At 47.7% G+C, this 24,549-nt stretch overlaps 1 protein-coding gene across 1 annotated transcript in view; it reads left to right on the top strand.

The window, feature by feature from the left end:
* SMARCC1 (SWI/SNF related BAF chromatin remodeling complex subunit C1) overlaps nt 1-24,549 on the top strand; it is an 810,451-nt gene that overhangs the window by 226,480 nt on the left and 559,422 nt on the right. Inside the window, exon 12 of the mRNA XM_086939759.1 lies at nt 5,582-5,695. Within this exon, the coding sequence (XP_086795885.1) occupies nt 5,582-5,695 (114 nt within the window). The remainder of the gene's footprint in view (nt 1-5,581; nt 5,696-24,549) is intronic.

Here is a 24,549-nt window from a genome sequence, read left to right as displayed (position 1 = left end):
GCACGGGCACCCGCAAGTAAGGAGGAAACTGCTATTTATTCTATGCACAGATATGAATTCAGCAGCCCTCATGCCTCGAACGGAAAATGCTACTTACCAGTATGCATCTGTTCTTGGCATGAAGGGCTGCTGACATTCATATCGCCCGCCCTCCTCCCTGGTGCCTGTCGCAGCTGCAGCTCTCAGAAGCATTTTCAGGCATGGTCATCACTTTCAGTATTACACTCCATCTCTGCCACAATGGCGAAAAACAATCTGGGGATGGAGAGGATGCCCATGCGCACTGTAGTCCAGGGGAGGAGCCACCTATCTCGTGATACTTCGAAGACTCTTCCAGGACAACAATGTGCAATCATCCGGACCCAACACTAGGCGGCGATCTATGCACAGATATGAATGTCAGCAGCCCTTCATGCCAAGAACAGATGCATATTGGTAAGTAGTATATTCCTTCGTAGCACAGCGCGATCGTGACATTAACCCACTGGATGCATCTATTCAAAACATTATCTGTTATTTGCTGGACTTATACAGGTGTAATCTGGCGTACAGTTCCATTCGTATACATTTATCCGCAATAGCAGCTTATCTTCAAAACAGACAGCACCTCTCGCTTTTCCGAGTGCCCGCCATTAAGGCTTTTCTAGAAGGACTCAAAAGAGTGATCCCTCCCAGACACCCGCCTTCACCAGTCTGGAACCTTAATGTGGTCCTCACCAGACTGATGGGACCACCTTTTGAGCCTCTCCGCTCTTATGAGCTTCAGTTTCTAACCTGGAAAGTGGCTTTCCTAGTAGCCATTACCTCACTACGAAGAGTTGGTGAACTCCAGGCCTTAACCATTCAAGAGCCGTTCATACAGGTCCACGCAAATAGGGTTGTATAACGCACCAACCCTTCATTCATGCCTAAGGTGATTTCGCAGTTCCATATGAACCAGACCATAGAGCTGCCAGTTTTCTTTCCTAATCCAGAAAATGTCGCAGAGAGATCCCTACACACATTAGATGTCAAAAGGGCTCTTATGTACTATATAGACAGAACTAAAGACTTCAGAAAAACAAAACAGCTTTTTGTTGCATTTTCACCACAACACAAAGGCAACCCCATTTCCAAAGCAGGGATATCCAGGTGTATCGTTAGGTGTATACAAATTTGCTATGCTAAGGCTAAACGCACACTAATCATTCCACCAAGAGCACACTCCACACGTAAATTAGGAGCGTCCATGGCTTTCCTGGGGAATATACCTTTAGAAGAGATATGTAAGGCAGCCACATGGTCCACCACACATACATTTACGAAACTCTACTGCGTAGATGTGCATTCTAAACAGCAGGCAGCTGTAGGACAGGCTGTTCTAAAAACTCTTTAAGACTGCTGCAGCTGGCACGGGCAGCCGCCGCTAATAGGAGGGACTGCTTTGTAATCTATGCACAGATATGAATTCAGCAGCTCACATGCCTCGAACCGAATATGCTACTTACCAGTATGCATCTGTTCTTGGCATGTAGGGCTGCTGACATTCATATCGCCCACCCTCCTCCCCGGCGCCTGTAGCAGCTGTAGCATTCAGAATTACTATGTAGCATGGACATCACTCACTGTATTACACTCCATCTCTGCCACAATGGCGAAAAACAATCTGAAGATGGAGAAGATGCCCATGCGCACTGTAGTCCAGGGGAGGAGCCACCTATCTCGTGATACTTCGAAGACTCTTCCAGGACAACAATGTGCAATCATCCGGACCCAACACTAGGCAGCGATCTATGCACAGATATGAATGTCATCAGCCCTACATGCCAATAACAGATGCATACTGGTAAGTACCATATTCGATGTGCCCATCTCTGCCAACTCCACCTCTCAGATGGGGGAGGCGAGGTGAAGCACAACTCTGTCAATGCCATCTAGCAGATGGAGGGACTCAGCCAACCAGGGACAGGCTCATGGCCCCCTCCTCCTGGAGTGTGGCATAATAGGGGGTGTACCCAACCCAGGGAAGGGACCCATTGGTCCTTTCCTTTTACCTACCTGTAACACCCCTAAATCTAGTATTTAGGAGCACCCTTAAATCTTGCTTCCTCAGACAAGAAGAAATTAGAAGAAGGACTGAACAGCCGTACAGCAGCTAACAAGAGGAAGACGCCCTCTGACTTGGCCCCAGCCCTACTGGCCTGTTCTCCACTTCAAACCTGCTCCTTCAAAATCCTGGTGTGTCCTGCAGCCAGCAACCCCCCGGAGGACCTGCCTGCCTTCAACTACAAATACTTTTTCTCCCGTGAACACCAGATTTGTTAATCTGCAACCTCTGGCCTCGGCCGGAAACAGCGAATCCGCACCACTCTGCGCCTGTCCTCCACGACCCGAGCTCGAGTTGGCAAACACCACCAAGAGGTCACCCCGGCGATCCTGACCCGAGATCCAGCGACCCCTGACCTGCTTCAATTCTCCAGCTGATGCCTGCAGTCTAAATCCAGAGCCCCCCCCAACCAAGACCAGGAGCTGGTAAGAAGATTCTACCCCAAAAGGCACCCCTGCATCTGACGCCCCAGGGTCTTGTGTGCCCAAACCGATGGTGTCTAGCCAACCCCTAACTTCCCAACTTAACTCTCGAAGTGGTGGTCGCACCCAGAAGACCTTCGTCCTCAAGCCTGCAGTGCCTTTGCAAACCGGTGGTTCCCCGTTAAAAACAGGGCTTCCGACGTCGAAACAGCACCCTGCACCTGGCCGCCCTAGTGCCACTGAGGATGCACCTTTGGTGCTACTTTGTTTACCAATTTGCCCTGAGCTGAAGTCCAGGAGCTTTGCTCCCACAACCAAGGGGCCCCCTATCCCCCATTGGATAACATTGGGCTTCAGCACTCTGCACTTGGCCGCCCTAGTGACGCTGAATGTGTAACTAGAGTGCATCCTTGACCCTGGGGGACCCCTGAGTCTACCCCCCAGAACCTCCACTCCCACTACCAAACGCTGACCTCATAACCGATAATACTATTTTCCTCCATAGGATAACATTGACTGTTTTTCTGTGAAAAGTTTTGAAGTGTGGAGTTTGAGAAACTAAAGAAATTCTTTAAAATGGCATAATCTAACAAAAACGATTTTACTTACCTGTTTTCAGGAAATGTCCCAGAGTAGTATCTAGGTATACTACTCTGTGTAACCCTAGTAATCTCAAAAGTTACTTACGTTCTATTTGACTAAAATGCATATTTAAGTCTATGTACTGCATTTACTAAGTATTGCATTTCTCTGCATCCTTACTGTGAAACAAACCAGAGTACATATACAAATATCATTCAAACTGTATTCCAATTGCATTACTACTGTACGTATTTATTGCTTACCTGTGCCATGCTTGCTTGGTTCTAGAAAATTAAATAACTAAAAGAATATTTTTATACAAAAACAATTGGTCTCGAATTTGTCTTTAAGTGTGTGAATTCATTTGCTGACTGAGTGTGTACAACAAATGATTAACACTGTCCTCTGATACTGTCTCACTTCTTGACCACACTACCACAAATAGAGAGTGAGGTACTATCTAACTTTACCTCTGCCTACCTTTGGGGTTCCACTGGACTCTGTGCACACTATACCTCACTTTGGTATAGTATATACAGAGCCAGCTTCCTACAGTGTGCCAACCTTTGCCAACTCCACCCCTCAGGTGACGTTAAGCACACCTTTCAGTCCCCTCCATCTTGAACATGAGTGGACTCTTCCAAACAGGGCTAGGACTTTGCCACCTCCTGCAGGACGGTGGCATAATAGAGGGTGCAGTTACCCCAAGTGAGATGCCGATTGGCCTTACCTGTTACTTCCTTAAAACGCCCCCCAAATTTAGTATTTAGGAGGCTCCCTCAAACCTTGAAGCTAGTTACCTGCGACCTAAGCAGGACCAAGGAGACGTGTGCAGTGAAGCCTGACGAAGACTACAGTCTTGGCCCCAGCCCTCCTGGCCTTTCCTCCGCTTCTAAGACACTGTGAGAAGAATACGCCTGTACAGCAGCCAGCTACTTGCAGGAACCTGAGGTAGACTGCCAGGACTTTGAAAAAGACCGGAACTCGTGATGACTGCGGTTCTGTCCCCAAGACACTACCACACATCACTCCTGTGAACTCTGGATCCAAGAGTCATGCCCACTCTGCACCAGATGCCTCTGGCCTATGTCCAGGTGGACCACTGACCCAGAACAGGTTTCCCAGCAATTCTGACCTCAAGTTCAGCGTTCACCCCTCCTGTACTTGCAAGACGACACCTGCAGCCTGAACCCAGAGCCTCCTGCTGAGTGCAACCGGCTCGGATAAGAATCCTCCAACGTCTAAAGGCACCCCTGCACCCAAAGCCCCTGGGCCTTGATGAGCTGAAACGAGGGGGCCCCTACGACCCCCTACATCTCTACTTCGCTCTGCTGTAGCTGATATCCCTTCTGCAATCTCTGGTGCGACGCCGTCAGCCTGTTTGTCCGATGCAAGTTCTCCATTGAAACACATAGGGTGCCCGACGCTGAATTTGCCCCCTGCACCTTGCCCCCCGTTGCCGTTGATGGTGTATGTCTGGTGCTGCTTTGTGGCCCCCCTGTGCTTGTTCTTACCCCCAAAGCTCGGTCCCTGCAACCGATTTACCTACCTGCAAGCATAGTGGCTTTGAGCACCACCTGTCTCTATTGAAACGCATTGAGCTGAATTTAAATGTTGACCTCTGCACCGGCCATCTCCTGTGTTGCTGTTGGTGCAGTTTTGATAGTCACCTGACCCTTGCCGACCTTTGGTTCCAAAGACTGAAACTGTAAGTTGGGTACTTACCTGTATACCCGCATTATTGTCGACTTTTGAAACTGAAAAGTATTTTTATTTAAAAACATACTTACCTTATTGCAAAGAACTTGGTATTAAAATAAAACACAAAGTTTGTGTGAGCAATAAATGTCTTTCACTCCTATGTGCTAGGCCTAGGCCTAAGGCTGCTTGACCACTACACCTAATAGTTCATCTTGGGTTTACATTGTTTCTGTACACTTCGCGGGGAATATATGGACGCTGTGCAAGGTATATTTACCTAGTGGTATACCATATACATACCCAGCTTCCTACAGACCCGTCTTCAATTTGGGATTGATATTTATTCAAAAAGTAAGGAACCGAAAGCTAGAAGTCTCTTATCAGAACAAGTTGCTTACCTTTGGTAAAGCTCTTTCTCATACTTTATGTAGCTGGAGAGTCCTCACCGACCCTGCCATCCCCCTTGTACTTAGGAAAGAGATCTTAGTATAATACGTGTTCTGAAATCCCATATTGTGCAGCATATATTCATTTAGTCACTACACCCATAATGCACAAGCACTTAATACAGCCAGAAGTGGATGCTGACTGTAAAAGTAGATGTCTCCCTCTTTTACCAACTGATTTATGGCAACATTAGATTGCACATTGGTTTGAGGGGGGTTGGAGTAGTGAAAGAATCCTGGTTTGAGGGGGGTGGAGTAGTGAACAAATCAAGCTCATGTTTTGAAATGTGCCTGATATCTGTCCTTAAGTTTACTTTCTCTTGATTTTTCTCTATATTTTTCAGACGCCTGCTTCTCAGCAGATGTTAAATTTTCCAGAGAAAAACAAGGACAAGCCGACGGATATGCAAAACTTTGGGCTGCGCACAGATATTTACTCGAAGAAGACATTGGCTAAGGTAAGTTAGTAGAGTAGATGTCTGTGGTGGGAGTGTTCTGCAAAAACGTGCAATTTTGCATTGTCCCAGTGAAATCCTATAACATGAAACTCTAATATTGATTTAATAGTTCTTCTCGCTTTGGGTGTCATTTATTTGCATGCTTCTGTCATTCTGATATCCTGACAGAGTATCTGGCCACATTATAAAGAGAAGTAAAAATATTCAGTGCAGAAGTGTATGCTTTAGCTGTTCATCTTATTGTAAATTGATTGAATTCAGTACTCTGAAGGTTACTTCGAACAGTGGAATCCTCCCCTTAAAATATTGCTCTGCCACCAGACTGAATACATTGATCATTTTCAGATGGATACATCTGCTGTGGATTCCTCATCTTTTGAAGTACCCCTTTCGCAGCATTCCACAGAAACTTTTCTCCATGGCTCTCCCACGTCGACGAGGAAGTCACATTGTAACTGCTCTGCTCACGACCCTGCGTGATGCCATTGGAACCATAAGAAGACCTCGTTGGGGTGCTGACGTCAGTTCCCTTTTTTTCTGCGCCGTCCACGTGTAATTATTTTTCCACGGCTCTCTAATTCTGAGAGTTTCATTGTTACAGGTTCTTACTGAAATCATAGCAGTGCAATGGCTGGTCAGAAGAAGTGTGATTTCAAGCCTCGTAGGGAATGTGAGAGTCTTATGTCTATCACTGACCTAGATTATATTGTATTGTATTGTATATGGCATTTATAAAGCGCAACAAGCACCCTACGGGTACCCTGGTGCTAGAGAAAACGTGAGATGCAGACCAGCAGGAGCAAGAGAAATAGCTGAAGAAGGAATACAGCCAACATGAGCATTGTTACGGCCCAACAGAATTAGTTTCTAGGGAACAGCCATGTTTTAATCTTTTTCCTAAACAGGGACAGTGTACTGCATTGTTTAATTTCCAGCGGAAGCTCATTCCAAAGTTTCGCAGCAGCGAAACTGAAGGATCTTCTACCCAGTCTGGCCCTGTGAAACCTGGGTACACTTGCCAGGTAGGCAGAAGAGGGGCGAAGACTCCGGGTGGGTGTGTACCAGACCATTTTCTTCTGCAGTGGCCTAGGGCCAAATTCATGCAGCGCCCTGAATCCAATACACAGTGATTTGAAGAGTATTCTTTGCTGCACCTGAAGCCAGTGTAGGTTGGCTAAGCACAGCGAGGCAAAGGAGCCCCGTGGTCTGGACAAGGCCAATTTCGCTGCTGTGTTCTGAACACTCTGCAGTCTCTGGTTTAAATATTTAGGAGATTCTAATAGTAAGGCGTTACAGTAGTCTAGTCTACTCAAAATAACGCCTTGAATAATCAAGGCTCTAGCCATCGCTGGGAGCAATGGAAGAATCTTCCTTAGGGCCCTTATGAGGCCGAAACAGCACCCCACTGTCTTGTTCACTTGAGTCTCCAGTGACAAGTTGGTGTTAAACATGACACCCAAGTTACGCACCGCCGTAGATGGTGTCAGAGGGGTGGAAGTATCCAAAGGCCAGAAGTTACAAGGAATAGGCCGGGCAACCTTCCCAACTGCGCAGTGTAAAATTTTGGTCTTGCCCGAATTGAATTGTAAGGAGTTCTCACGTATGAGATGAGGATTGTCATAGGTGCCTTTCATTGTACCACAATGTCGAGGGCTTTTTGTTGTGCCAAAGCATGAATCCGAAGGCCCTCAAAGAGAGGGAGGCCAAGTTGTTCATGGCCAGGGCGAAGAAGCAGAAGAGGGGCTGAAAAAAAGACGAGATCGAAGTCTAAGTCACCGACTCCTCACACCTCTAAGTCATCGAGGAAGTGCAAGGCGAAATGGCATCATGGTTTCAGGTGCCATTCGTAAAAAAGATAAGTCACGAAGTCGGGATCTCCGGTACTTCGGTGTCACAGAAAGGATGAAGTATCACCTTACCCTTCTCCTCAGGTGACTCCGGTGCCCTCTCCGGCCTTGAGAGGTTCTTCCACACCCAGGGAAGCAAAACCTTCGCCTGCCGACACTCTGCCTCCGGCTCCAGTATCACTGGCGCCGCTGCCGGAGCCAGTCTTACAACTTCCTCGAGCTGTCCCTGAATAGGCTGTGCTGGATTCGTATCCACCCTTTTCGGGTTCAGGAACGGATCCTTCTCATTTCTTGAATGTGATGTTTGCCAGGGTGGCTAACACTACTGGTGCTCCTGTTGGCCCCATTGGACCGCTGTCTTACAACCTGCGAGGATTGCCACCTCATTTTGCACAGGCGCCATTTATGCAGTTCATGCCGATGACCCCAGGAAGTAGGCCTCTTCCGACGCCGAGGTACTTGATGCAGGTACAATCCCTGGAGGGAAGAATGGAATATTCTCCGGCGTCGTCTGGCTCCGGTCCGGTGCTGTCTCAGCCTCGCCTGGTGCCTTTACCTATCCCTGTGGAGCCTACATCGACACCGGCCCCAAAGTCACCGGCGCTGCGTCTGGCACTGCTGATACCCAGGATGCGATCTAGAAGGGAGGCACAGAGGCTGCTTGAGGAGGAAGAATACCAGGAGCAGCAGGAAGAGGCTGAAAGAGGAGGTTATTGATCCCATGCAATAATTTGAGGGACTGCAGGAGGCTTGTGGTTTGGGTATTTCTCCAGAGTGGGAACTCTCTTCTCTGAAAGGTCTTCCTTTGTAGGGGGTCTCTTCTTACCACTCCATTATAAGGAAGGCAGCTGATCTACTGGACTTGCAGTTACCTACTGCGGAAATAGAAATCAAACATCCTGACAGAAGTTCACTCTCCTTCTGTGACAGAGCCTTAGCTCCCCTTTTAATGAATCTTTGACGGAGCCCATTTTAGAAGTATGGCAGAAGCCTATGACTGCCCCTGCTTTGTCCAGATCGGTGGCAAGAAGACACAAAGTAGTGCCTGGGGATCCAGCTTTCTTATCTGCACATCCATCCCCTGAAAGCCTAGTAGTTCAGGCATCATATTCTACAAAGCAGTCTACTGGTTCCTTACCATCCCGTAGAAAATGGATTCGCTCATCCTTTCTGGGAGTTCTCCCCTCGCTCTCGCCAGGGCTGGTGCTCCTAGGACCATCTGTTACTCCTGCAACAAGAGGTTCTGTCTTTACTACAGAAAGGTGCAATAGAGATTGTTCTGTAGAAGGAAAGGGGTCAGGGATGCTACTCCTGGTATTTCCTGATCCCCAAAAAGGACGGACGTTTGAGAACGATCCTAAATCTCAGGATCTTGAATTTTTACCACAAGAGAAATTCAAGATGTTGACCCTAGCTCTGGTTATTCCGTAGCTGCAGCAGGAAGACGGGATGGGGTCAATCAATTTACAGGATGCGTATTTTCACATCCCCATCCTGAAGTAGCATCCGAGGTATCTCCGTTTTAGCGTGGGATTTCAACACTACCAGTTTGTGGTCCTTCCTTTCGGTCTTAAATTCGCTCCACAGGTCTTCCCGAAGGTGATGGCGGTGGTAGCGGCACATCTCAGAAGATCGGGGTTCATGTTTTCCCCTATCTGGATGACTGGCTGCTCAAGGTAAAGTCGCCAGAGATGGTGCTGCAACACATGCAGGTAACAATGCAACTGTAGTTCAACTTGGGTTTTACCATAAATGTACCCAAATCTCATCTAGTACCCTCTCACTGCAACCTTTTAATAGGGGTAGTACTGGGCACTAATGTGAATCGTGCCTTTCAGTCTCCACAGAGAATCATAGACATCCAGGCTTTCATTCCAATTTTTCAAGAGGGTGTGGCTGTTCCAGTCCTGAAGGTCTTAAGCCTGCTCGGTCTGTTCACTTCCTGTATACTTGAGGTCAACCATTCATGCTGGCACATGAGGGCACTCCGCAGGCAGTGGTTTTAACACAACGGAGATCTCCGGGAGGTGCTCAAAATCTCCAGAGACACTGCGGCGGATCTGTTATGGTGTAGTGTTTTGGACAACCTCTCTCAAGAGAAGCCTTTTCAGCCTCCTTCTTCGGTGGCCACAGTGATAACGTATTCCTCCACTCTAGGGTGGGAGTTCATCTGGAGGATATGGAGGTCAAGGGCCTTTGGTCTCCACAGGGGAAGAGCGCTTCACATCAATCTTCTAGAATTGCGAGCAATACTTTTGGCTCTCAAGGCCTTTCTTCACTCCCTTCGCGGTCAGTCGTTTCAGGTCATGACGGAAAATGCTACAGCGATGTGATACATAAACAAACCAGTAGGAGTAGGGTTGTATCATCTCTGCAGAGAGGCTTTGGAACTCTCGTCCTGGGTTCATGGCTATCAGAATTGCGTGATTGCAAATTATCCGGCCAGAGAGCTGAATGTGCTTGCGGACAGTCTTTCGGCAGTTCTCAGCCGATCACGAGTGGAGTCTTCATCCGGAAGTGGTCCATCACATTTTCAGGATGTGAGGGTTTCCTTGGTTGGACCTGTTTGCCACTCAGGAAAATGCTCACTGCCTGTCGGTCTGCAGTCTCCAGTGTCCAATGTGGGGAGCGTTGGGGATGCGTTTCAGCTAGACCGGGGCTCACAGCTTCTTTACCCGTTTCCTCCCATACCCTTGATTCCTTGAGTGTTGAGGAAGATTTCCCAAGACCGGGCACAAGCTCCAGAGTAGCCACGAAGGGTGTGGTACATATACCTCATTTACCTCTCATTGCACTTTTCTGCTCCGTCTCCCTGTCAGGGCAGATCTCCTCTCTGTCGCAGAGGTAGGTTCTACATCCCACCTTCAGAGCCTCCACCTTCATGCCTGGAGATTGAACGGGGCAACCTGAACTCTTGTCTCGCCTGCGGATGCAGTGGATGTTGTTTTATCGGCCAGAAGACACTCCACCAAATCTATTTACTCTGATAGGTGGGCCAGGTTTGTAAAATGGTGTGGAGAGAGATCGGTCGATCATTTATGAGCTCATTTGGTTGATATTCTCAGTTTCTCGCTTTCCCTAGCCCTACAGGGTAGTGCAGTAGTAACAGTCAAAGCCTACTTGTCTGCCTTTCTGTGCTTACCAGGCCAACCCTCTTTGTTTCCCTTATTCCTGAGTATTATTAAGGGTCTGACTCCTAGATTTCCTCCCGCTCCGTTTATCATGCCTCAGTAGGATTTGAATTTAGTCCTAACTTCTCCCGTATTGGGGTGTCTTTCATAGATTCACATGCCTGATTCATTCCCTGTCGTCGGAGTGGGAGTCCCACGGTACATAAAAAAGCAATAACATGCACATAATAACCAAAAAACCATGGCAATAACAACCAGGAAGTAAAGTAGCCCTAAGCTACAAGAGCAAAACCTTCCACACTCATGACTATCATAGTCATTTTGTATAGTCTAAACTGCAGCCAATCAGGCGACAGCACCCACCAGAATGTTCTCTCCAGAGGCTCAGGCTCTCAGATTTTCTACTGCGCATCGTGTGAAGGGAGTCTCCCTGAGCTCTGCTCAGTACTTAACTTTTCTGACTGGATTTCTTTATTTAAGCTGTCATCTACTAAAAGATCTCTCTTCAGGCCTTGTGAACCTTGTGGGAAGCTCCGGCTTTTTAAAGAAGAATCCACAAAAAGTGCATCTACTGCCTTTATCCTGATAATGAGGTGAGAGAGTGTAAGATCTGCAGGACCTTCCCTCAGAAGACCCTCAGAGATAGGGAAGGACGCCATCTTCTGTGGCTACAGAAGATTAAGGACCAGTACAATCCTTTATCTGAAGTGGGAAGTGTGGCTTCAGGGTCATCTGTATCCTCCAGAAAGAGGATGGCTGAGGAAGATCTATCTTCCACTGGGGCTAAGGTGTTGAGTAAAGTTCAGCCCTCCAAGGGATCTAGCTTGCCTTCTGCAAAACAGGCTTCTCCACCTTCTGGATCATCATCTGGATCACCCCCTAAAAAGACTGGAAAGTCTTTGGCATCTAAGAGGCTTTCTGAGAAGGTTTTTCCTCAGAAGAAGAAGATTACGCCGTCGACTGAGTCGTCGTCTGCTCCCTCGTCGACTATTATTATCGTCGACGCCACTTCAACGTTGACAGTTACTTTCTCATCACCTAAGCCTAAGATGTTGTCGTCAGCCTCTTCCATGTAGACTCTGGTCTCTGTTGTGGTAAGACCTATTTCGTCGACGAAGATAATGCCTTCCATCGTTGACGCTCCGTCGTCGGTGACGAAGGGAGGTAAGATTCCGTTGACGAGTGCTCCCTCGACGAAGACTGGTTGGACGTTCCCACCGTCGACTAAGTCTACCCAATCGACGAGTGATCCGTCGACTAAGACTGGCTCCACGTCGATGACCCCACCGTCGACTAAGACTGCCTCATCGTTGACAGCTTCATCGTCGACGAAAAATGCCTCGACTAAGACAGTCGACAAAGGATGCCTCGTGGTCGAAAACATCGTTGACAAAGATTACACCATTGATTAAGTATAATGTCTCGTCGACACCATCTCTTCGACGGCACCGTCAACGCCACTTTTATCAACGTGTACTGAACTTCAAGTATGGTCTTCCACACCATCTATGGCCTCTTTTTCCCAACTGATTACAACACCTTCTCTGCTAGAGAGACGTGGCTCATCATTACAACCTCTATCACCACTTAAATTGCCTGACCAATTGCTGGATTCCGATGATGACGAGGCGCAATCTGATGTAGACGACCGGTTCCGCACTGCTACAAGTCCGTCTGAATTGCTCATTAAATATCAAGAGGAAGATCAAGACGAGGAACAGTTCTCTGAATCTGTAGATCAAGCTCCTGTCACGTGCCCTCAGCACAAATTGCTTTGGCCCTTCTTAATAATTTGCAGTTCATGTTAGACGATTACTATCGTCGTTTCCCTCCATCGGAGTCGGTGGGATCTCTCCCATCCACTCCCATGCCTCAGGCCTCTGCATCCGCTTTAAAATCTCCGAGACCACCTTCTCCAGAACCATCTCATCATTCTCAAGAGGCGAACACCACCGACGAGGATAGAGAGGAAGGAGAGGTGGATGACAAATCTAGTCTGTCGGAGTGGGATGAATACCAAATTCAGACACCATCACCGTCTGCTCCAGCTGCGGCTGACTCTCCTCCAGTAGACATCAGAGGCTTCCATCTCCTGATGGAAAGAGCTACTAAAAGATTCCTAATCCCAAAGGAAACAAAGAAAGATGAATGCTTTCTTTATGATTTTAGGGATCAACCGCGAAGGCAAGTCAAAACTATTCCCATCATTGACTTTATATGGAAGGAAGGTTTAAAAATCATGGCGACACCCAATTCCCTTCCTTCTGTATTGACCCGGTTAGACAAGAAGTACAAGGCACCGGACAACTCTCCTGCATGCCTAATAGGGCAACCTAAAGCTGATTCGGTCGTCGCTCAAACGACGCAAAGACGAGCCAGGAACCCCTCTTCACCTATTTCTGCTCCACCTGATAGAGATGGCAGACGTTTGTATTCCATCGGGAAAAAGGTCTCCACGATGGCAGCAACAACTGTACGTGCCGCGAACTCCCTAGCGATAATAGAGAGATACGACAGGCAAATGTGGTCCGACATCTCCCCCTATGTTGAAATGTTATCAGAACCTGCGAGATCTGAGGCAAGGCAAATATTGCGAGAGGGTGAATTTGCTTCAGCAGAAATGATCGACGCAGCAGTAGACCTGGCGTCCACAGGTTTCAGACAGCTAGCGGGTGCGGCTGTGTTGAGAAGACATGGATGGCTAAAGTCCACATCGTTTCGCCAAGAGGTCCAGACCAAAATAATTGCCATGCCTTTTGATGGCGAGTTTCTTTTTGGCCAGCATGTTGACGAGGCCCTACAGGCTATCAAGAAGGACACGGAGACAGCGAGATCTTTGGGTAGCCTTCAGTTTCGCAAGTCGTCCTTTCGAGGGGCTAAAGGGCGTGGATCCTTTTACCAACAGAGGAACTACAGTCAGCAGAAGTCATATCAAACCTCTCAAACCAACCAGAGATATCAGCCCTACAAACAACAGTCTTGCGGACAGCGGGTTAACTCCTACACGCAGTCCAGAAGGAAGTCCTCCTACTGTGGAAGAGATTCCAATAAAAAACAGTGAGACATGCCACCTGCCACCATCTCTACCCTCCCCCCAGTCAAAAGTTGGAGGAAAAGTATCCTTATTCTACTCAAACTGGTCCGCAATTACTACAGACAAGTGGGTCCTGGATATAGTGGCCAGAGGACACAATTTGGAATTCGTCAAGATTTCCCCAAATTCTCCTCCCAAGGGACCACCTCAAGCTCATATCAAGGAGTTGTTCACCCAAATACAATCGATGATACAGAAGGGAGCGATCAAAAAAAGTTCTTTATTTGCAAAAGGGAACAGGTTTTTACTTAAGATTTTTCCTCATAAGGAAAAAATCGAGGGAATGACCCCCCATCCTCGACCTGTGCGCCCTCAACAAATACTTAAAGAAGTTGTCCTTCCGAATGTTAACACTTCAAGAAATCCTCCAGCTTCTTCCATTGGGGGAATCACATGGCCACCCTCGACCTTCAAGAAGCTTATTTTCATGTGCCGATCCTCTCCAGACACAGAAAATTCTTAAAATTCAGAGTTGCTGGCCGGGACTTTCAGTTCAAAGTTCTCCCCTTTGGACTTCTTTCAGCGCCCTGTGTTTTCACAAAAGTTATAGCTCCTGTGGCAGCACATCTCCGCTTGGAGGGCATTCAAATCTTCCCATACTTGGACGATTGCCTTATCTAGGCCAGTTCTTTTGCAACAGCAAGTGCACACGTTCAAAGATGCCCGTCTCTATTTCAGTCTCTGGGTCTCTCCATCAACTTCGAAAAATCCCATCTCATTCAGTCTCAAAGAAAGTCATTCCTGGGAGCCACACTGGATACCCACCTCACTCAGGCTTTCGTCTCAAAAGAAAGACAACACTGTGAGAAGTTGGCCTGATATATGATGCTCACTAGTTCTAGTGATCACCTTGTATCAGTCCAAACAACCCTTATGGTGATTGGTTGTAAGTCAACCTTATAGACCAGCTATCCTAATGGTAGCATGGACAAAGCAGTCTTTAGGCTAAACTCTTTTGACATGTGAAGCCAGCTGTTTTACCACATATAAACCCTTGAATACCAAGTGAAAGGACACCACACAGGTTGTTATGAAAATAAACAAGTATTTATTAACTAACATGAACCTCTGAACTCTTTATGAGGTCAGAGGGCTAAGCACATGACAAACTCTTAGGAAAAATACGTTTAAGTTGCACGATTTACAATGGTGCCCTAGGGGCACGACAAACCATATACTAAGTAAGTGGAATGGGAAAGTCAATCAAAGGAATGGAGCTGTCCAGAGGCTGTAGGATCGCTGGGGCCACGCTATACTAACTTGAGGTAAGTACTAGGAGGCCCACGGAACGCGTGTGCAGATTGTGAACTCACACGCGAGATGCGTACAAACGTCTATGGACAGTACAGTTTTAAGAAAAAGGTGAGTACGGACGTCCCTGACTAGATAGGACTAAAACTACTGTGGAACTGGACACTAGGAGAGTCAACCTACCCTTGAGCACCGAAATGCTCGTGTTACCTCACCCACAGGCTGCGGGTGCATAGGTGCCAAGTCGTTTCGGGTTCCGGCGTTGAAGTCTATGGATCCTGGAGGAAAAGATACTGCAGGCGGTCAGGAGGAAGATGTCCGGTGTGATCCAAGGGTGGATCAGTGAAGAGAAGAACCTGAAAGCAGAGGGGACAATGTTCAAAGTCACTAGCCAGTGACTGGAGTGGAACCCGGAGTGGAACCAGATGTCGTCGTCTCGATCAGGTGAAGGTGGACGCTTGTCTCTGCAGCTACGTGGACCAGGTGGTGTCTTCGATGACCAGGATGGAGGCACGAGCTGTCCCACGCAGGCTCTCGCTGTCGGCGGTGTCTTCTTCGGATTCGGAGTCAACAGGCCTTGGGCAAAGGCAACCCACACGGTGAGTGGAAACGGCGTCTGGAGTGGACCAGAAGGGTCCGGAGTGCTCCTCTTTTGGAAGGGAGCAAGGGCCAGTCTGGAGCAACCAGACCAGCAGTGAAGATTTCGCAGTTCGTCGTCTAGGAGGCCACTAGCCAGCCGGCAAGTGACCAGACAACGCGTCGAGCAGCAAACAGGCAGAAGGGCCCCACGCAGAACTCGTGGATGCTGGAGGGCTTGTCTTCGGTGCAGGAGCGGGTCGAGGCTTCTCAGTCCCCAAAGCACTTGGACGAGTATGCCTCTGAAGTCGTGCTGGAGCGAAGTGCTGCTTCTTCCAAGATGGCCGGTCCCATGTTGCTCGTCGCACCCACGGATCTCAGCTGTGCAGCAGATGTAGGTAGAGGTCGGAGAGGTCTGGGAATCCGGGTCTCGTCAGGCTCTGAAGTCTGGATCCTTGCAGGAAGACGACAAAGGGAAGCCGCTGTACGCTGATGCTGCCTGCTTGTGCAGGGTGGATACTCCTTGCCCACAAGGGAGATTTCTTCAGTCTTCTGTGGAGCAGAACGTCGAAGTCCAGAGTTTCTTCTTGTAAAGTTGATCAGGATAATCTAATTTGGAATGGGACCAGCTCATACCTTTATCCGGCTAAAGGGGGGCTGCACTACGACTAGGTCCCTCCTCTGGGTGGGACCAGGAAGGGGGGTGGTTACACCCCCTTTCCTTTGTCCGGTCTTGCGCCAGCTCCTGGGCTGAAGTGCCCCAGGAACTGGTTTAGACCGGTGTATGCACAGGGACACCATGTGTGCCCCAGGCATGTCTCATTCCTTTCAGCCCTGTACTACCCAATACACAAAATCCTGTCTGGGGTGGTGCTAGCACCTCCCAAGGCAGGAAACCCTTTGTCCAAGCCTCCCTCGCTGGAAGGACTCCCAGCAGCAGGAGGTCAGACTTGTGTCTGCGGTGGCAGCATCCATTTTGTGATGCTGAGGCTCGAGTTAACTTTAACCAGGGTTCGCAGTTACATACATGTCGTGTCCCTCTAGAAGGGTGGAATGCTACCCTCGTCGCCAGAATTGGCGAGGGGGTAGTATTCCAATTTGTATGACACCTTACTCGACATGTTTTGATAATGCTATACCAAAGTTAGCAATAACCGCGAGGATTATAATGCACTTAAGAGTATATGGTATGCGTTATCATGGAAACAGCTAAAGGACTTGGTTCCGAAAGCTGCAGACAGGCTCAGCTCATGCTAGAGCAACATCTCACATAATTCCAAGCACTCTGCCTTCAGGATTGATAAGGGCTGCCATAGGAGTGACTGATAGCAGGATATGTGTCCATTTTAGGTTTATATATAGGGATACTATATCTAAAGCAAAGGGTGATTACACCACCTTGCCCGAGCTGCTTGATCAGCCAGTTGTGTCAGATTTGGATGGCCAGCCAGGGGTGGCATAATACATGCTGCAGTCCCTGGTAGGCCCTGGGTACCTAGGGTACACGGTACAGGGACTGATAAGGTGACTCAGTATCCAATTGGGTATGCACCTAAGATACATGGTTGTCAATTTTAGAGAGAGCACAGCTAGGCTGTGGGTCTGATTAGCAGGCCCACAGCCAGGGAAGTCATAAACCAGTGAAGCAAAAAGCAAAAATCGGGGTTGACCATGGGATTGCAGACCCTACTCTCCTACAAACACAAAATCTGCGAGATGGCTCGCCTATTACAAGAAAAAGAGTATGTTTCAGTTTGAATATTCAAATCTTTCCTCGGGATGATCTCATCCTGCATCCCTCTAATACCCAACTGTCGTCTAAGAATGAGACCTTTACAAGAAGAACTCATACTCCAATGGTTGCAGGTTTCGGGGTCGTTCGCCGACGACATTCACATTACTTCTCGTATGAGAGAGGTTTTTCTCTGGTGGACTCGGATAAAGAATTTAAAAGAGGAATGTGCATTCCTGGCGGAAGTACCAAATTTTACCATCACCACGGATGCTTCTCTCGAGGGATGGGGAGCACACCTTCAGGGAATGACTGTCAACGGAAAGTGGAATGTGCAACAAAGGAAGTGGCACATCAACCTCCTGGAGCTGAGAGCCGTATTCTTGGTCTTGAAATCCTTTCGAACAGTCATCCATGGGTCCTCTGTGCTAATTCGGACAGACAATACAACGAGTATGCATTACTTAAACAAACAAGGCGGCACAAAGTCGGCCCTTCTCTCTCAGCAAGCCCAGGAGATTTGGGACTGGGCTCTACGTCACAAGATAAATCTTTCATCGGTCCACGTTCCAGGGATTTCCAATGTCCTAGTGGATTCTCTCAGCAGAACAGCAATATCCAATCATGAACGGGAGATCCATCAACCAACGTTGGACCAAGTCTTTCGGGAGTGGGGTCACACCGATCTGGACCTGTTTGCAACAAATCAGAACCGCAAATGCCCACACTTAGCAAGCTGGCTTCGCCACAAGGACTCATGCTGGGATGCGCTTTCGATTAACTGGTCTCACATATATGCATACGCCTTTCCTCTGATTCCGTTGGTTCCCAGAGTCATCCACAAAATGAAAAGACAGCTGTGTTGCCTCATCCTCATTGCTCCCGGATGGCCTCGCCAATACTGGTTCACCGAACTTCTCCTTTCGGAGTGCGATCCCATTCAGTTTCCACCAATACCGAACCTTCTGACCATTCAGGGGGATCAAATCTGTCACCCGGACCCAGCCTCCTTGAGATTAGCAGCTTGGCTCCTCAACACCGTGAGTTCGCTCACTTAGATATCCCTGCGGATTGTCAAGAAGTTTTAGCCAATGCTAGAGCACCTGCCACGATTAAGACATACAAACTCAAATGGAAGAGATTCTGCGCCTGGTGTCACTCTGCCAATTTACACCCAATTCATGCCAAGCCAGAACAGATCTTACCGTTCTTTCTTCATTTGGCTAGATCGAGTTTAGCTCATTCCACGTTGAAAGTATTCTTGGCAGCTATATCGAGGTTCCGTCCGGATGGCTATAACTCTATTCTGCTAGAGATATTCAGCAGTTTTTTAAAGGACTTTTTCGAATGTTTCCTCCTATTAGGCGTCCGCCTCCATCCTGGCATTTAAATGTGGTACTCGCTCAGCTCATGCGTCACCCCTTTGAACCTATTCATAAGGTGGATCTTAAGTTCCGTTCTTGGAGGGTATCTCTACTTTTGGCGCTGACATCAGCAAGAAGGGTCAGCGATATTCAAGCATTCACAATTGTCGCCTTTTCTACAATTCACGTCAAACTCAGTAGTGCTTCGTACCAATCTAAGCTTCATGCCTAAGGTTCCTTCAGATTTTCACCTTAATGAAACAGTACTTCTGAAGCCATTTTTCCAAATCCTTGAACAGCGGCAGGACGAGCTTTGCATTCCCTTTACATCAGGAGATGTTTAAAGTTCTATCTGCAACAATTCGAAAAACAGATCAGCTATTTGTAGCATATGGAAGGCTACGTCAAGGTTACGCTGTATCCAAACAGACTATAGCTCGTTGGATGTCCTCGACGATTAGACTGTCAACAACAGGCGGTAAGGCCTCTACCCTCCATGCCAAGAGCGCACTACAAGAGCGGTCTCCTCATCCACCGCTCTCTTTGCTGGTGTACCTCTTTATCAGATCTGCAGAGCGGCAACCTGGTCCAGCAGGTACACTTTTACCAAACATTACTGTTTGGACACTGCAAGTGATGCAGGTACGTCAGTGGGGCGAGCAATTCTCCACAATCTTTTTAAATAAGGTGAGCCTCTGTTCGCCCTCCTCCTCTATGCTCTTTTTAGACACTTATTCTTACATTATGTCTTACCCAGTATGCATTTGTAAGCACTATTGTATTTATATTTGTTCAAGATTCTGCTCATGCTACATTGAGATGCATGTTGACGTATATACTGTGATATAAGGAGCGTCTAACAAGCATTATGGTTTGTACTGCTACCTACTCTGATTCAGCCATGTGAATCTATGAAAGACACCCCAATCCTGGAGAAGAAAAATAGTTACTTACCTGTAATCTGTGGTTCTTCAGTATTGGTGTCTTTCATAGATTCACATTCAACCCGCCCACCCCCTGCAGAGGCTCTTAGGCTATGATGTTTAGCTTCACTCCAGTTCGAGAAAATCTGAGAGCCTGAGCCTCTGGGGAGAACATTCTGGCGGGTGCTGTCGCCTGATTGGCACCAGTTTGGACTATACAAAATGACTATGATAGTCATGAGTGTGGAAGTTTTTGCTCTTGTAGCTTAGGATTACTTTACTTCCTGGTTGTTATTGCCATCGTTTTTTGGTTATTACGTGCATGTTATTGCTTTTTTTATGTACCGTGGGACTCCCACTCCGACGACGGGGAATTATTCAGGCATGTGAATCTATTAAAGGCACCAATACTTGAGAACCACGGATTACAGGTAAGTAACTATTGTTCTTTCTTGATAAGGTCTGCCTTTGAACCCCTGCGTAGGTGTCCATTGAGATTTCCAGCATTTAAGACAGTTTTTCTGATTGCAAATACTTCTGCCAAATGGGATAGTGAGCTGCAGGCCCTTATCTCTAAGCCCCCCTTACCTCAATTCATGTGGATAAGATGGTTCGTAGGACCAGAGCTTCTTTTCTGCCTAAGGTGGTCTCTCCCTTCCACCTGCGACAATCTATCACTTTACTTTACTTCCAAGGAGGAGGGAAGACTTCAGCGCCTGGACCCTAAGAGGGTGGTTAGCTTCTCCCTGTACAGGGCGAAAGACGTCCGGTTGGACGACCAACTCTTCATTGGATATGTGGGCAAGATGAAGGGCAAGGCTGTCCACAAGAGAACACTGCCCAGGTGTATCATCCTCTGCCTCAAGATCTGCTATGCCTTGGTCAAAGAGGAGCCTCCTGAATTTGAGCTCATTCCACCAGAGCTAAGTCTTCTTCTATGGCTTTAGCTAGAGGTGTCCCAGTGGACATCCTCAAGGCAGCAACTTGAGCCTACCTCCACACTTTTACGAAGTATTACTGCTTAGACTCGGAGGTGAGGAGGCATGGCCACTTTCCACGTTGTGTTGCAAAATTTTGTGGTATAGATGGGCAGGCACCCTCCTCTGAGAGTGGGACTGGTTGGGTATTTAATTCAAAAGGTGAGGAATCCACAGGTAGATGTATCCGTCAGAAGTACAACTTACTTACCTTTAGGAACTCTTTTTGTGGTTGATACAGTATCTTTCTGTGGATTCCTCACTGACCCACCCACCTCCCTGTTGCTTGCTTGTTTATAACGATAAATAATAGGAATGAAATTCATGTATTTTATTGTTATTTTGAAATAATGTGATGGTTGTCACTGGGAAATGTCTATATTTTAGAGTGTCCAGTTTCTTTCTTTAAATTGTATACTGTGTGTACTTGTGGAAATGTCGGTTCTCCTCGAAGGCACGGAAAAAATGAGTGGAACTCACGGAAGCACGCCGACGAGGTCTTCTCATGGCTCCGATGACATCGCGCAGGGTCGTCAGGGGAGCCGTTCCATTGTGACGTTCTCATCGATGTGGGAGAGCTAGGGAGAAAAGTTTCCGTGGAACGCTTCGCAGGGGGGTAATTAAAAGGTGAGGAATCCACAGGCAGATACTGTATCCACCAAAAAAAGCGTTACTGAATGTAGCTAACTTGTTCTTTGTCTCGCCTAGGCACCACTTGTGCTCTCTCTTTGAGACATGCTGTATTCAGGTATGGACTTGAATCTCCGCCCACTTTCCACCCATCATTTTAATTGGCTTCTGTCTCTGCCCTTGTTAACTGTGACTTTTCCCATTGGTCAATTGGCTTAGTAGTCCCTTCTGCAGGAAGCTGGCTCTGTATATACTATACCAAAGTGAGGTATAGTGTCCACAGAGTCCAGTGGAACCCGAAAGGTAGGCAGAAGTAAAGTAAGATAGCACCTCGCTCTCCATTTGTGGTAGTGTGAGCGAGCAGTACGGCTTTATCAGAGGGTAGTGTAAAGCATTTGTTGTACACCCTCAATCGGGAAATGATGTCACTCACTCAGACTGAACTAAAACCAATTTGTTTGAATCACAAATATTATTTAGTAATTTTATTTCTAGAACCAAGCCATGCCTAGTGCAGGTAACTGAATTAATACTTTGCAATATTTATGTGGTATATTACAGTTGAATGCAGGTTCAAATGCAGTTGGTTGATTTACTGGTAAATCAACAGTTATAAATTAATTTTCAGTTACTTTGCAGATTACTGTGCACGTTACTTCTCCAGTATTAGGGTGTCATTCATAGATTCACATGCTTGAATATTCCCCTTCGTCGAGTCCCACGGTAAATAAAATAGCAATAACATACCAATAACATATGTATGTAAATACAGAACACATGAAATAATAGTAGTAAATACATAATAAAGGCTCAAAACCAATTCCTACATAGAAATACATGGCAGGGAGAAAAAACACTTGTAACATATTCCTGTCATTATGTTAGTCCAAACTACAGCCAATCAGGCACCAGCACCCTTCCAGAACCTTCTCCTCAGAGCTCAGACCCTCAGATTTTCTACCGCACGTCGTGTGAAGGGAGTCTCCCTGAGCTCTGCTCAGTTTTCTCTATTTCTTCAAGTTTTCCTGTCTTCTCAACATCTTAAGTAAGAAGTCTTTATTTAGACCTTGCTCTTCTTGTGGGAAACTGCGTCTTTACTCTGAGGACCCCCACAAGAAGTGCATTTATTACCTTTATCCCGAACATGAAGTTGGTAGCTGTAAGTTTTACAGGACTTTCTCTACTAAATCCTTAAGGACAGAGATGGCCGTCTCCTCATTTGGCTCCAACGTCTTAAGGACAAGGATTCGACTTTGTCAGATGCAGAAAGTTTGCAGTCGTGACCTTCTCATGCAGCCTCCAAGCATAGTAGTGTGCAGGATATGCCTTCACCTTTTCTAAAAAGGATAAAACTTTCCATGTCTATGGCTCCTGCAGTGTCTTTACCACCTCCTACTACCACTACGCCCACGAGACCTGGCTCTCAGGTGTCTTCTGCTGCCTCCCATCAGGTTTCTGCTCTGAAACATATTTCATCGTCGACAGGAGCGTCGCCGATCGTCCCGACGAAGAGATCCGCCGTTTCCGGATCGTCGACAGCGACAGTGACGACGACATCAGCCTCCGGATTTTCGACGACGGCTACGTCGACGACGTCCATGTCGACTAAGGTATCACTCGGCTTCAAGACTGTCTTGTTGACGATACCCATTTCCTCGTCGTCGACGAAGAAATCTGCTTCGTCGTCAGCAAAGTCATTGTCGACGAAAGCTCACAAGAAGTCTTCTTCGTCGACGGTCCCATCGACGAGGGTCCTGTCGACATAGACTCCATCATCATCGACGACTTGGTCAACGACCTTGACGTCTGCGATGGTGGATTTCTCTACAACGACTTGGTCGACGCCTCTGCCAGCGTCGTCGTCTGCACCGTTGACTGTGGTTCCTTCATCGTTTACCACAATACCTTTGGTGCCTTTGTCTTCCAGTGGGTCTGGTTCTTCCACCGCCGACCCCTTGCACCATCGTTGTCAGCGGACAGTTGACCAATTATGTCTTCCAGATCCACAGTCTCCCTCGCCCATGTTCGCCACGGGCTCTGAGCCGGATTCTGAATCTGATAATGATGTGGGGGATTCTTTCAGAGTGGCACGCAGTCCGTCAGATTTGAATATTAAGTGCCAGGATTATGGTGATCATTGATAGCGATGACCAGTACTCTCAGGCAGAAGAACGCTCTATACAAGTTCCTACTGTGACATTGCCATTGTCGCTCATCTCAGATCTCCAACATATGTTGGATGACTACAACCGGCGTTTCCCGCCTTCTCCGCCGTGTACGCCTATGACTCATGTGCCTGCGGCAGCTCCTGTCCCTGTTCTGCCACCTTTGCCACCTACGCCTTCACCACAGCTCCAGACGTCAGTGAAGATCCACACTACTGTTGTACCCCGTGATGAGGATGTCACTCCCGAACGGGAAGATGTTGAAGTCCATGATGATGATGATGATGATGCGGCCACCCACATGGCTGAGTGGGACGACTACCAAATCCAGACGCCTTCCCCATCCCCGGTAGAGCCTGGGGATTCGCCTCCGGTGGACATTGCGAGTTTCCATCAGCTGATGAAAAGAGCAGCCCAACGTTTCAAATTGCCTAGAGTCCAGAGGGAGGAGGACTGTTTCCTCTATGATTTTAAAAATCAGCCATTCAAACAAGTCCACACTATACCCATCATAGACTTTATAAGGGGTGAAGCTCATGCAAACTCCTGATTAACTGCCGGCTCAGCTACCTCGCCTTGAAAAAAAATACAAGGCGCCGGTAGGATCTCCAGCGTGCCTTGTAGCTCATCCAAAGCCCGACTCAGTGGTCACTCAAGCTGCACAACGTCGTTCCCGTAATCCGGCATCGCCAATTTCAGCTCCTCCAGATAGAGAGGGTCGGCGCCTGGACACTATTGGACGCAAGTTCTCCACTATGGCATCCACTAAGGTGAGGGAGGTTAATGCTTTAGCCATCTTATGCCGTTACGACCGCCAGATGTGATCGGACTTGTCTGCCCTGGTGAACCTCATCCCTGACGCTTCCAAGGCTGAAGCTTTGCAAATCCTGCAGGACGGAGAGAGGACATCGGAGGCAATCATTGATTGTGCAGTTGACATTGCGTGTACTGACTTTCGGCAGCTTGCTGGTGCAGCGGTCTTACGAAGGCAGGGCTGGTTACTGTCCACCTCTTTCCGCCAAGAAGTTCAATCCAAGATCCTGGATATGCCATACAACGGTGAGTCGCTTTTTGTGGGGCACAAATGTGAGAAGGTGGCCTGATATGCAGTGCTCACTATTCTAGTGAACACTATGTATCAGTCCAGCAACCGTTATTGATGAT

Source organism: Lissotriton vulgaris, chromosome 10, assembly GCF_964263255.1.
Source record: "Lissotriton vulgaris chromosome 10, aLisVul1.2, whole genome shotgun sequence".
Taxonomy (NCBI): Eukaryota; Metazoa; Chordata; class Amphibia; order Caudata; family Salamandridae; genus Lissotriton; species Lissotriton vulgaris.
Note: the sequence above shows the minus strand (reverse complement) of the source record. Positions and strands in the feature narration are given on the sequence as shown.